Source organism: Cimex lectularius, unplaced genomic scaffold (assembly GCF_000648675.2).
Source record: "Cimex lectularius strain Harlan isolate CLEC.00 unplaced genomic scaffold, Clec_2.1 scaffold81, whole genome shotgun sequence".
Taxonomy (NCBI): domain Eukaryota; kingdom Metazoa; phylum Arthropoda; class Insecta; order Hemiptera; family Cimicidae; genus Cimex; species Cimex lectularius.
This window is the reverse complement of record NW_019392692.1, coordinates 1,355,095-1,370,133: the sequence shown is the minus strand read 5'-3', so window position 1 is coordinate 1,370,133 and position 15,039 is coordinate 1,355,095. Positions and strand designations below refer to the sequence as shown.

At 37.5% G+C, this 15,039-nt stretch overlaps 1 protein-coding gene across 11 annotated transcripts in view; it reads left to right on the top strand.

Moving 5' to 3' along the window:
• The window catches only part of LOC106674408 (disks large 1 tumor suppressor protein), a 565,060-nt gene that overhangs the window by 218,459 nt on the left and 331,562 nt on the right, over window positions 1-15,039 (top strand). For 9 of the 11 annotated variants that reach the window (XM_024225933.1, XM_024225928.1, XM_024225932.1 and 6 more), the window contains exon 1: window positions 10,654-10,882. The exons of the other annotated variants lie outside the window; for them this stretch is intronic. In XM_024225933.1, the coding sequence (XP_024081701.1) occupies window positions 10,669-10,882 (214 nt within the window). In that variant the 5' untranslated portion in view covers window positions 10,654-10,668. Of the gene's footprint in view, window positions 1-10,653; window positions 10,883-15,039 lie in introns of those variants that run through there. 11 annotated transcript variants of the gene reach the window in all.

The following is a 15,039-nucleotide window of genomic DNA, read 5'->3' as shown; positions in this document are numbered from 1 at the left end:
CGTACTGTTAACACAAATATACAATGGCATCCTTCGAACGGCATGCTTTCCAAAAAAAAAAAAAAAAAAAAAGGAAAATTGCTAAAATGGTACCTATACATAAAGCTAAAAAAGAATGGGATAAACCGACCAGTTATCGATCAATAAGTTTGTTGTCTGCACTATCGAAGATCCTCGAGCGACTAATATTTCCAAAGCTTCTGAGTTATTTAAGTCCTGTAATACCGAACACCCAATTTGGATTCAGAGCATCGCATTCTTGTCCGTGGCAACTCCACAGAGTAGTGGATAAAATACTACAAACTTATGAGGAAAAAAGTATTGTCTAGGTTTATTTATAGATACCGAAAAGGCCTTTGATCGCGTGTGGCATGAGGGCCTGCTATATAAGATTAAAAAGTTACTACCCGAGACATACTACCGGCTGGTGAAGTCTTATGTGACCGACAGAAAATTTTTTGTCAGCTATAAAGGAGCGAACTCGGAATTACAGAGCATCTCAGCGGGTGTTCCTCAAGGAAGTGTTCTGGGACCCCTCCTTTACATTCTGTACGAGCATGATTTTCCAGCAGATAGCAACATCGAAAAAGCCCAATTTGCCGATGACAAAGCAGTGCTGTCCCAAAGTATCATGCTCAGTGATGCAGAAACGAAGATGCAGAATTACTGCCAAAAAAGTGATGATTGGGCATCCAAGTGGAAAGTTAAGCTGAATTCAACTAAGTCCAAACTAATTAACTTCACTTTATAAGAAGACCTCACCGCTAAAAAGAAAGCATCATACGGACTATAGATTGTAAATATGTGTTAATGTAAATAAGTGCTAGTGTAAACGTGCGCCTGACGTTATATTATTATAGATAAAAACAAAAAAGTAGGTTAATTAATTTATTAATGAGATATTTATCTCAAATTATTATACTCCAGTGAATTATTGTGTGAACTGCCATAGGACAGGACCCACCCTCAAATGCCATGTTAATCACACTTTTTGAGTGTGCTGTATATCAGTATTTATTAGCAAAACATAATGTGTATGTACACATGAGTTAAATAAAATAATTAAAAAAAAAATATTACGAACAATTTTTCCAAATAATTTTAAATAAATCATAGTTAAATTTTATTTAAAATTATATGGGAAAATTGTTCGTAACGTGTAACTTTGTAATTTTTACCATGTGGACTGAACAGGGGAGGCTGGTGCCCCCAGTATTATATCGATATAATAAAAGGGTATTTTGAAATGGGTGTAAGTTCATGAAAAAACATCTAACAAGATCTTAAAACAAGCGAACAACAAAGAAGAAAGAAGAGAAGAATGAATATTTGAGTTCTTTTACAGGCGATCTCAAATTTCCTAGAAGACTCAATCCTAGTCCTTGGCAATGTTGGGCAATGTCCTTAAAATAGGAAGACAGCTTCGCAATAACAACTGAATTTACTTTTTTTTCCTGCAAGACCATACCTCAATCCAGAGTATTCGTAACTTAATTGAGGTCGATGGGGTACTCAATAATACACCATTGGCCCTCTCAGATTAATAAATTCTCTCTTAACACATGCTAGGACTCAAAAATACCAGTACTATGTGTAATAAAACAACCCTGTTTCCTCCAAGAGTTGAATTGCCACACATACTCGTTGCAGTGCTCAAGCAAAATTTTCACTCCTACGCCATCCCTTGGCTAGGTAGGAAACATTAAAATTCTCTGTGTACCGAGCATACGCGGACTTTCACCCAGTAGGAAGGGTACGTGTGTCTTCTTAGCATGGGCTAATCTTAATCGAGCGATTGACTTGATATGCGAGTTTTAATTTTTCGTTATTCATTTTAAATATTTAATATTTCTTTAATGATATACATTGCAAATACATAAAAAAGGAATTATTTCAACAAAACGTTTCATTTCTCATAATTTCCTATCACGGAAATTTATTCAACAAACTTTTATATCATTTATTATTATGTGATATGGACTATTATTTAGCGGAGAGATACGGTTTATTTACCACAGTCTGTACTACGATACATAAATTGCATTAATTAGTTATTTCTGAAATGATATATTTCGTAACTTTGTTAATTGGTATCGCGCAGTTAAACGTATGTACCGTACGCTGGGAGACAATTTATAAACCCCCTCTGAGACAAATAAATGTGGCCGAAAGAAAATGATGAAGCAGATGAAGGGCGAAAGGGCATAGAGTTAAGAAGAAATATGATACAAGAGGAAAGATTACATAAACCCTACTTCACACAAGTAAATAGGCCCACGGCAACACCTCTTCCCTAATGAATGTTTAAAGCCGTAAAATAATGGACAATTTTCACAGGGGCGATATATTATCGGCTTGTCGTCGTTTCTAACAAGAACAAACTCTTTTACAACAGTAATAACGTGTCTCTTTTGCTCATATATTTTCTGATGATGGCGACTATTTATCCTGATAATTTTTCGTTTCTCTTTATGACACATTTTATGGGTTTATGGACGATCTTTTTTTTCATTAAAACAGTTCGTTAATTAATATAATAACATGACGATGTTTATTTCAAACTATATGCATTTTTTCGTTACATTTATTACAACATACTTATTTTAATGTAAACCAAATTAAGCAAGATCAGAAATTTATAAGTTTTAATAAAAATTTATTATATGATGGTTTGAAAGAAAATTAACCAAAACTTTTGGTTTTTCGAATTTGAACTACCGGTTGAGTCGAGGTTATGAGTTAGCGAATGAAGCCTTTCGAAAAGTTCAACTTGATCTCGTGTAGCAATCTTGTTAAAAATTGTTCAAAATATCTAAAAATACTTTCTAAAACTAAGGAAGTATCAAAAGTCTAAAAAAAACATCGAACAATTAAGTTATCTAACGGTTTTTCGATTTTGAACTAACGGTTGAGTCGAGAGTTGCGAGTTAGTGAATTAAAACTTTCGAATAGTTCAACATGATCTCGTGTAGCGATCATGTTAAAAATTAACTCATAATTTCTCACTCAGTTTTGCTCTTAATAACGCCTGTTACGTTATCGGGCTTTGCGGAGGACCTAAAGTAACCTAGGCAACGAGTAAATAAATGATCGGATTTCGTCTTGGGAAACAGAATCCCATTCTTCAACAGGAACGGTTTGAAGCTGTTCAACGGGGTTGGGGGCGGAGAAAGATGTCTAATCCGTCTCTTTATCATGTCCCAGACCTGTTCTAAGGGGTTCATTCACGATATCGTGTAGGCCAATTCATTCTGGTAATCCTTACATCTTCCAAGCCATGGGTGATAACTCGAGCTACATGTCATCGAGCGTTATCGTGCATTAATACGAAGTCTTCCCCAATAAATGGAGCGAATAGGACCACAGCTTTCAGAAGAACTTTATCACTTTAGTGCAGTGAAAGATCGTTTTTGTATGTTAATCAGTTAGGTACGGGCATGGATGTTGATTCTATCTTATACCTTAACTAGCCGTCTTTGAAAAAGCTGTGACTCACGCATGGGACATGGAACAAATCCATGTCTTCTCCCCACGCGGTCCCGATCGTCTGATTGCCACAAACCAAATTGCCCCTCATTATTCAAGTGTCCGAGGGAGGTGCTGATATTCAAATATACGCCATTTTACTCGATCTCTCTGTCCGTAGAGAACCTGATATGGAATGTCTAGAGACTTGGCTATTCTCACGAAGCCTTCTGATGGCTGTTTTAGACAGAGCTCACCCTTGTATTACGGACCGTTTGTAGTTCACTACCTACCAAGGAAGCCTTTAAATGATGGTTCCTTGTTAGTATGAGCCATAAAACGATCTTTTCTAGCTTTCGTTCATCGTGGACGACGTCGTTTGAGACTATCTGCGGTTTTAAACCGCTGTTGATCAATGTGAATGGTAGAGCGCGGCAAACCCAAGATTCGGGATATGTAACGGACGCTACGTCCGGTTCGCCAAAGCAATTGCCCGGGCGAGATCTTCTTGCTCCACGTTGAACTAACCAGGAAAGTTGACTTAATTCGTGAATGCGTTGGATTCAATCAGGAAGGACAGGCAAACGAAAGACGTATTACATAACTTCACTAATTTCGTGGTCCGCTTGAACAATTAATATATTACAATTAATTAAGGTTTTTAGTTGAGATAAAAAAGCCAATGGCACGAGCGGGATATAAGCTAAAGCTTTCCGTGGCCATTTCATTTGTCGCCGAGAATCAAATTGATTACACGACATTTGAAAAATGGCAAAAAGGAGGGAAAATTCAAAAGGTGGGTTGTGATGGGAAGTTGGTGTCCGAGTGGATCTAGGTCACGATAACTCAAGTGGTAGAGCAGCGGCGTATCAAGCCGAAGATCGTGGGTTCGAATCCCGCTCGTGCCATTGACTTTTTTTATCTCAACTAAAAACCTTAATTAGTTGTGTTTATGCTTTAATCCAACTATTAATCTTTATTATGGAAAGTAAATGAATATAAGTATCCGGTTTTTGTCTTTGAGTGTATATTGATACAACGCTGAAAACGTTGAAATGCCGATAGGCAGATCAAAATAAGATTGGTAACAAAATAATGGGTTAATTTCCATACAGGCAGCACATACAAATTTCACAATTTTAAACAACATAATTTATTGTATTATTATTTTTGGATTGTTTTTATAAGGTATACGCTCACTACTTTTTAAGGCTACTTTCATAGCAGCCCGAATAAGGAAAAGGAGAAGAGAACATAGAAAGTAAATATTGTTTAATAAAAATGAAGTAAAAAGTAATAAATTAAAAAATGTTTTGAAGAAGAACAATTTTAAGGTTGTTTAGAAAGTTAATTAGTAACACTAATTAGTGCATAATTGTGTTTTACGTCGCGTTATCATTTTCCAGTTTAAATGGCAAACTTCACTAGAAGAGAAGGGTCGAAATACTTGCTGAACCTGTCTTTAGCTGGACCGTTTTCGACCAGTTTTGGCACGTCAGTCGCGTTTCCGCATTTCGCCATCTTCAATTGTTGGTCTGTTTTATTTTCTTCCTTTTTGAAGGACCCACAAAACCAACTGAAACTGATTAATATATAAGTAACGATAATTGTTGCTTATTTATATTACATATTGCGTTATCCGTTCCCAGCATAAGTGCCAACTTCGCGCTTTTGGGGAACGGGCGAAATACCAATTTTAAGGGAAATGAGTTTTTAAAAAGTCCCCTTGAGGTATGAGGGATGTCAAACCTGTAGCTGGGTCATTATCGACCAGTTTTGGAATGTCTTTCGCGTTTCCGCATTTCGCCATCTTCAATGGTTGGTCTGTGTTTTATTTTCTTCCTTTCATGAAGATTCACGAAACCAGCAGGAAAAAATCAGACTTACTTTTTAATTTTATAAAATTATTATTGCTTAATTATATTTCACATCGCATTATAAATTTTGAATTTAAGTTGATATTAAACCTCGGGCTTGCAGAGAAGGGGCGAAAAACGCATATTGACGGAAAATAGTATGCAAACTACACATGTACACAGTGTAATGAGCTACAATATTGACATTGTTATAATATCATGAGACAGCGAACATTGATGCTCTCCTCGATTTTCTCAATTTTCTTTTCTCAATAGTTGAATACTATTGATTAGAAGGTGCCGGGGCCATCACAAAATGTCTACTGATGGGGTTGCTGAAATTAATCATTTGAATTTTTAATTTCTTCATGATGGTGTAATGAATCGATGTACGATGTATGATCCCACATAACCATCTGAAAAAAAAAAAAATCAGACAGTGTGATCGTTCGAACTGCAAGCACAAATCAGCCGACGAAATATCACAAATAAATTAGAACAGGGTCGTCTATCAATGAAAAATCTAGCCCCATTCATAGCATTAATTAGTAATTAATTATATTTCACATTGCGTTTTCATTGAAAGTTTTAAATGGCCAACTTTTCGTTTTAGAAAAACGAATTTGGACAAAAATAATTGTTTAAGTATTTGGTTTTTGATTGATGCCATGATTTTTTTTTTATTGACTGATGGGGTGTAATGAATCGTAGTCGTTTTCGAACATCCTAGTCTGTCTACCCTCGCTGATTTGGTCTGTCTGATGTTGTTTTTATCCCATCATCAGTAGCCAGTATAAGTGTTATTTCTTTTTTACGTACATCAAGCCGAGACGATTAAGTTGCAGATTCAACACCACACGAAACCACGAAGAAACTAAATGATTTTTTAGAATGTTCACCCCTGTTTCTCAAATTCATTTTTGTGCTTCTTAATGTAAACTTGATTAGTAAGCCTAATTGGCTAATAAATTATAATCATTTCCACAGAGTTTTCAGTTTCCTGTTTATAAACCTTAATTTCCGTTCATTATTTTTGTCCGTCTCGTTTCGCTAATTTCACTCTGTGTCTTTGTGTTATTTTATTATAGTCGAATTGTTGACAGAGCGTTACAGATGAAAAAAAATCACAAATTATGAAGCGTACAAAAGTTTAAAGAAGTAGTAACTTTATACTATTCATAAAGTTCCGACGAAAAGTCTAATTTTTCACATTGCGTTATCAGTATCCGGTTTAAGCGGCAAATTGGGGGCTGTAAAGAAGGGGATGAAAAGTTATTTTGACGGAAGTTGTTGAGTAATTTTTAATTTTTTATGACAGTTATATTTCGTTCCTCTTTAAGTCCGCCGAGTGATGAATCTGTTATTTCGTCGTTTCCATTTTTGTCCGTCCGGCCTCCCTGCTTTTGTCTGTCAAACACGTTTCGGCATCTCACTCGTGGGTTTGTGTGTTATTTGCCTTAGTCAAGTCGTTGACTGAGCTTCACAATATAAAAACTGAAATTCTAGTATTAAATTTATAAACTTATAAAGACATAAAATTTTAAAATTGATTATAACAATTAATTAAGGTTTTTTAGTTGAGATAAAAAAGTCAATGGCACGATCGGGATTCGAACCCACGACCTTCCGCTCAATACGCCGCTGCTCTACCACTTGAACTATCGTGCCTCGATCCACTCGGACACTAACTTCTCATCTCACCCCACCTTTTTTTAATTTTCCCTCCTTTGTGCCATTGACTTTTTGTCTCAACTAAAAAACCTTAATTAATTGTAATATATTAATTGGTCAAGTGGACCACGAAATTGGTGAATTTATTGATTATAATGTTGTCATTGTGAGGGAACAACTAATTTTTTTTTTATATCGCGTTATCAGTTAACAGTTTATGCGGCAAATTAGGGCCTCTAAACAAGGTGACGGAAACCATTTCGAAGGAAGTCCTTAGGTAATTTTTTTTTACATTTTTGACGTTTCTTCTTCGTTAGACCTGCCCGGGATATTTGTAGTTTCGACGTTTCTATTCTAGTTTCACCATTCCATAAGTTGAAGGAGTCGGCTTCTTTGAGGTGAAAGGAGCCGACAATGGGAAAAATGGGTGATGGTTCGACCTGATTATCCTTTCACGATTATATACCAACTTAATGTTTGCATTACTTTTTGTAAATTTTCTTGCTGAGGTGTATTGGGTGATCAACCAACCGCTTGATCGTCCCCGTGTTCCTGTCTGATTTTTCTAGCTGATTTTATATAAATAAAAATAATAAATAACGCACGGACTATAGACTGAAGATGGGAAAAAGGCAAAACATATCAGATAGGCAATTCAGCGAGGATAGGCGGATCAGAATGAACAAAAACGACCCAAAAGGTTCATTACCCTTCAGGAGTCATAACGACTGTCATAATTAACATTATTAATTCTATAAAAATAAAAACTACTTAAGAATTTATTTACGTCAAAATGTTTTTTTTTCTCTTCTTACAGCCCCATTATCTCCACTTAAATGGGAAACTAATGGCGCGATAGTAAACATAGCTATATAATACGATCAATGATTTTGTAACATCAATTTTCAATGCAATTAATCCCTGATGCAAATTCAATATTTAAGGGTCAACACATCAATACTTCACATCTAGTTTGCTTTTCTGTTTTCAACAACAAACAATTACTGGGTTTCTAAGTTGAACTAAACTGTTTGGTATATTTGTACCATGGTAAACAACAAACGCGACAGAGCAAAACAGCTTAGGCAGACCAAAACTATTAGAAACAAAGGTTGATCATCCCGCAAACCCCAAGCGACCATTTCACTAGTGATAATACTATTTTTAACCAAAGGCTAGAAAGTTACAAACTTTCTTCCTTCAATGATAGTTTGAATGCATCAAGACTTGTTAGATGTAGATGTAGATGCATTGATCGAGGGTTAATATACTGGAGCTCTTTAAGAGTTAGTATATCCCCCGTTCTCTGCCTAAACCACACCAGCGAGTCCTATTTCATCAAGGAACTTCATTAGTTGGTTGAATCTATTCTACGATCCCAAAGCTCTTCCTCCTGGGGGTAAGTGTAGGACCACGGTTTGCTAATAGATGTGTTGGTGTCGGGGACCGCGGTAGCCGAGTGGTTAGCATGAGAGACTCTCACGCCGCGGTCGTGGGTTCGATTCCCACCGTCGCCTCTGACCCTTTTTTCCCGATAACCCCCAATTTGAACAACATATATAAGTCTTCGTCATGGCTTAAAAAAAAAAAAAAAAGTGTTGGTGTCTCCTCTGACTCTGCAGAATCTGCATATGCCGTCTTGGATTATTTCAATCTTCTTTAAATGGCCATTTAGCTTGTGTTCCTGTTAAGAATCCTGTTAGGATTTGCAGTTTTTCCTGCTTCCTCTGATACATTCTGTCACTTTTATTTCCTTCCGAAATTTTTTAGGAGGTTCTTGGATTGCTTGTGTCCAACGAGTGAATTCCATTGTTATTTTATTTAATTTTTGTCCTTCTGTCTGAGGTACTCATTGTTAGTGTGGGTTTTTATTCCACAGAAGGGCCCGGGTCGTATCAGCGATATAGCAGCCCCTTCCCTTGCAAAGGTGTCCGCTTTCTCATTGCCTTCTACTCCCATGTGTCCTGGGACCCAACACAGGCTGACTTTGTTCTGCGTACCTAATAAGTTTAATTTAGTTTTGCAGTTCAACACTATCTTTGAACTAATGATATTTGAGATTGTGGTTTGATGTCTGCTTGGATATCTGACATGATAGCTATGTTCTTGTATTTTGTACCCTTTGATCAGGTTGAATTGAGTACGTCTCTCGATTGCGTGGATTTCAGCTTGGAATATACTGGTGTCTTTTCCCATGGGTTCTGAGTATTTGATTCCACCGAATACTACTACTTCTATTCGTTCTAGTGTTCTAGTGTTTTCCTATCTTTCCCATTATTTTTTGGTACCTAGGTTTATTTGGAAGTTATGATTAAATTCAAACATCCTATTCATGTCGTCCTTTGGAGTCATGAGTATCGGATGGCCCTTCATTGTTTTGTTGCTAGCTCTCCATTTTAATTTTATTCTTGTTGGAGGTTTCTCTATAATGATGCTAATAATAGTTTTCTTTGCTGTCCTCATTATCATGTTGTGAAATTAATCAGTATTTTTTCCATGCCAATTGTGGGACATGTTCTCATTGTTCCTGTTATATAGATGCACGCAAGTCTCTTGTGCATCTGTATAACACGCATTTTTTGTGAATTCTTTTGTTGTTGTTTCTTGTATCAAGACTTATTAGTCGACCCATCAAAATTTAATTAGAAACCCTACGCGATTAACTAAAAACAGTCCTAACAGTACGGCAACGGTAGTAGTTGTCTGGTACCCGGACACGTTGGGCTGGAGGGCAACGAACGTGCAGACGAAGCAGCGAAAGCTGGGACGTCTCGCCCGCGAAGCTACCGCGATCCGGCCCGGTGACGCTGTGCGAGCAGTAAAGAACGCTGTGGGAAAGCGTTGGCAGCGTCAGTGGGCCGGGTCGTCCGAGAAGCTCCAGCGAGTTAAGGGCACGACTGAACGATGGCCTCACGAGAATCTGAAACGAAATGAAAGGATCGTGTTAACTCGGTTGAGGATTGGCCATACCCGTCTGACCCACGGACATCTGCTTCTGGGTCAAAACCCGCGCAGGTGTCCCGCTTGTAGAGAAAGGTTGCTCAGTGTCTCATCTTGTCGAGGAGTGCCTTGCCTTGGCCCCATACAGGGAGCGAGTAGGCATGAACCCTGACATAAAAACGGTACTCGGGCGAGCAAGTCAAATGTTGGATCCCCAATTCCGCTTTTTAAGAGAAACGGGGGTGTTTCCTCACTTGTAAATGGTTTATAAAACGTGAATATCTGTGTAAATAAGTGTATCTGTGTTGTGTTTTATTGTGTCGTGTATTTATTTGTAAGTAATTTATTTATTTTTTTGTTGTAAGTGGGTGATCTTTTAGACTGTAGGGCCGATGGCGGAATATTGAGTCCCCCATCGGCCATAACAGTGCAGTGAGAGGGGGCTGAAATGACTTTATTGTTGGAAGCCCCCGGGAAAAAAAAAGAAAAAAAAAACAGTACGGCACTGTCAATTGTATGTAACGCTTAGGTAGTTTTTACTAATTCTACTTTAGAGAAAAGTTTAGACTTTTGTCTCAGTAGTTCCTCGCCGAATAGTCATTTATACGAAAATATAAATCGAGAAGGATCAGTTGCTTCAAACGGCGATACTCGTTCCATGCGTTTTAATATGAGTGAAATTCTCATTATTAAGATTGCCTTGCCAACCAGGTGGACGTGCCGCTCATAAGGCGGCATGGCCCGGCATGACGGAGTGGATATGGGTGCCATGAGCCCGGACATGGCCTTATTCGGCATGGTCTGGCTCCTGGGGCTCAAGGCAGAGCTAAGGAGACTGGAAGCAGCCGAGGAGGCCGCTTCGACACCCCCGAAGATCTTCACCGTCGATCCCCCGCCGAGCCCTTACTGCAGGGTCCACGGCTATAGGTCAAGGCACCTACACTCCAAAGGTACCCCTCAACGTTTCGCTCTGCCTTTCAAATTTATCTTATATTTTAATTTATTTTCTTTGTATTTTGTTTCAGGTGAGTACTCGGCTATCAACGAGCTGTAAGTAAAGTCTAGAAATAGCTTGAAATTTCAGGACAAATGGGATGATAGTATGGAAGTAATAAGAGCGGGGGAAAAAGAAGAAAAGTAGGCTTTTAGAAAAATATGACATTTCGACTGTGATGGGGGGAAGGGCGGATTTTAATTGACCCTGCAAACTTCCGTACCCGTTTCAAGAGGTACAATTAAATTTTGTTGTGTTTTTTGCTCTTTTAAAAAGGTGGCAACTATGATTATAATACTTTAAAGTAAAAATTGAATATTTACAATTTATTTACACTAAGCAAAAAATTAAAAGAAATTTCTTTAATTATCCCAAATAATTCATAATCAAACCTACTGACTAGGGTTTTACAAAAAAAGAGAAAAAAAACGTACTTGATGGGATGTCTCCTCGTCTCCAAGCAATCAAAATAAGCGGTGTTGAGCTGGATGTTCCTGCTGGGTTCCACGCCGACGAAGGTGCCTGTAGAGCCGGATGACGATACAGTTGACGTAGTCCGTAAGGTCGGTGATGTGACGACAAGGTGTTGTATGGAAGAAATCGATGGTGAATGTCCAAAGAAAATCGATATTAGGTTCGATAATCGATTCGGTAAACGGTGCGTCTTGTGCTGACCCAGGCAGAGACTAATTTACCGAAGCTACCGGCGTTATCGCTTGCCAAAATAAAAACAATAGGGCCCTCAGCGATTTAAACAGGGCCTCCCGAGGCGAACCTTGGTCAGCCGAAAACAACAAAAAATGAAGCTTCTTGGGCGTCAACAGACGGCATAGATTAAATATTATTGTCCTCCCCTTTATTTTCATTACCTAATCGAAGATTGTTTTTCCATAATCTTAAAATGGAATAATTATTTTAAAATCCATTAAAGAGCGAGTAATTTTCATATTGCTCCTAAATTGAATATTTTAAAGAGACTTCTATAAAGCGGTGGAAAAAAAAGGATTGTTTAAAAAGTCACGACTTAAAGGAATTCTTAAGACAGGCTATTATTTATTGAGCGATTTCATTTGAAAGAGTTTTTTTAAACATCATTTTGCATAAAATATGTGTATTAACGATATTAATAAAACTTAACAAGTAAATCAACTGGAATTCCTTTGGCTAAGTTTAAATGAAGGAGTTATCCCCAATCAAATCGAATGAACACTTTCTTTTCATTGTAGGGTTGTTAGGAAGTGAGGAGGAAGCCAGTTGAATAACAAGAGGTTTATCGTGGGCGGAATAGAATTTCAGATATCGGCTTTCATGAACAAATGGATTGTCGATGTACTATTTTCTATAAGTTCTATGCTCTTTGCTGGGCGTTTTATGTTCAGCTTGATGTCTATTGTCATTCCAAGATATCTAAATGTAATTGTATCGTTATTTGAGAAAAACCAAAAATTAAAAGAAAATCATGGTATCTCCGATTTTCTGATTAATAAAATTTACGTAAGCACTATTCGAATTGTCAAGATCGTATGCTACGTTGATTCCAGTAAACACGAAGAATGTTTATTGTTGTGACGTTTTCTTAAGGGTTAGATCGCTAATGAACACCTGATGGGACCCGATAATATCGTTGATCGATGGTGATGATGGTAACAGATACTATGATGATACCTTTTCTTAACAAGCAATAGGTCAATGCGTGTCATTGCAGCTCTGTGTCCTAGGTTATGACACTATAGAGCAGTTGCTTCGCATTCGAAGATATTACGAGTGTCAGTTCATCAGTGCATAACTACAACTGGGGTCCTAAGTATAGCCATGCTGGGTAGTTCTGTGTGTAACTCGCGTTATAAACTTTGCCAGTAGATTCTACATTTAAAGTGGAACCAAAAAGTCCCAATTAACTATGGTCCGAAACTCAACAGTTTCCGAGTTATTCTCCTTTTCCTGATTTTTTAAGATTTCACGATCTTACTTCAAATAAACAATGATAACTCCAAAACTAACAGGTTTTGTAGAAATGCTATTGAAAACTACGTTAAATTTCCGATAAAATGTAATAAATACTAAACTTGTGGTTTTTTGAAAATAAAATGAAACGATTTACAGAAAACCTCTATTTCCATATTTTCTGGCATCACTGGTGACTGCGGTCGCCTTTTTTTCACAGTGGCCTTCAATCTTAAATAGATGAATTCTATATCCATAGCTCAGAAAGTGCACTATAAAAAGGTAGATTCCAGGGTGCTCCTTCGCTTATTTCCCTAGGCGTCTACACTTGAACCTACTCTTAGGTAGGAACTTACTTATTAGGTACTCAAGTATCTACACAAGTTACTCAGTTTCGGGTGACTCTAACACTGGACAATCAACAGGTGAACATAATATTTGTGAGAGAAGGTGAATAAAATCCTGTTTTTAGGAAGCTTTACACTGCCTCGATATTTGAAGAAAGACGATATGGAAAAGGCATGGATGGAGTTGGAAAAACATAAACGTAAAATCTTTGTCGTATACGTTCTCCTCTGTAGCGAACTAGCTCCACTTCATCTCGCCATGAATCATCACTGTCAAGGTAGGAATACCTGGTTGATATTCCTTCCATATATTCAATGAATGCACTAATGACTTCGAAATTTTTTGAGTAACTTTGTGTATGGTTCCGCGTAAGTTAGTAAGTATCCTCCGCGTAGCTATCCTCAAAATGAGTTAGTAAGTGATTACGGATTCCAGTCACAAACCACATGTATAGACAATGTAGACAGCTTAAATGATACTTTTTGGAAGTCTTTATTTTATTTTGGTACTTCGCAATCCTTAGGTGATATGAAGCTATACAGCCCGAGTTGGTTCTGACAGGTGTTATCTAAAGTATTTTTCCTTTTAAAAAAAGTGGTAATTAAATAAGCAGTAGTCAGTATGAGATTTTCCTCAATTCATGCCTGACGATTGAGAGCTAGATTTTTGTTTTCTCGGTTATGATGTTGAGAAACTTTTTTATGGTTTTGCACTGGACGATTCCAGTGTACAATTATTTCGTGTTTAGTTCACTTTTAGCAGACTTTGGGATGTGAAGATTTGCGGTTCTGGCCCAAAGGGTGTTAATGTTAGTTCGTTTCATTTAACCCCAACGTGTACCGTTATTCACATCAAATTTCCCTACCTTTTTCCCAGGTGTTGGAATACGGTACTCATTCCCAGATTAGCTAATGAATTCAATAATAAGACGATTGAAGTTCTGCAGTAGCTTGGCTCGTGGAGATGTAGGTATGAGAAGTTCATCTGTAAGACAAGATCATCCGCTGAGAAAATCCTCGCCTCCAGCTGTAGCAGATCGTGCTAATTGATATCAAAGGAATCAGCATACCTCCTTCAGGTACGCCTTCATGGATATTGTGATGGATTAAACAATTAGTACGTCCCATCTGAAAGCTCGTGGAAAATTTGGAAGGAATGAGAGCATATTGTACGCATCTTTAATCAGGTAACCGTTTTCCTGGCCCTCTTGTGTTGTGATTTATGTGATGAACAGGATGTGTAGCACCTAGTTATGTAATTGTACAACCGAAGATGAGTTATGACCGTAGTTTTCAAAGCTTGGAACCAGGAAACCTCCCTGGGGAACATTTGCGTGAATTCTTTGATTGGATAAAGACTTGATATATCCGATGTTGAAGTTAGTGGGCCAAATAGATTATTTGAAAGGACTGTGAATTGCGCGTAGCTGTAACAAGATAACTAATTCCTTAACAACCGATTTCCTAGTCCTCTTGTCCTTGCGGTTGATGTGATGAACCCGAGACCAAGCTCTTGAACTTTCTTCTCTGACAAATTGCGTGAAGAGGAACTCCTTGCCGTTACAGGCAAAAGGCCCTTCACACACTTCCTAATAGTACGATGTAATTACCGTCAGTTTATCGACCACATCTCGTTATCACCTTTTAAAGCTTTTTTTTATTGAATTTAGAGGGTATTATTTATACAGTTGTAATGATCTGATTTCTTTTATCATAACGAATTGTAACAATTTCTCTTAGAAATAAAAATATCTTAATAAATCTTTCTGACCGAAAAGAAGTTTAGGTTTAATATTCTCGAAAAGTTTTTCACGAGAAATAC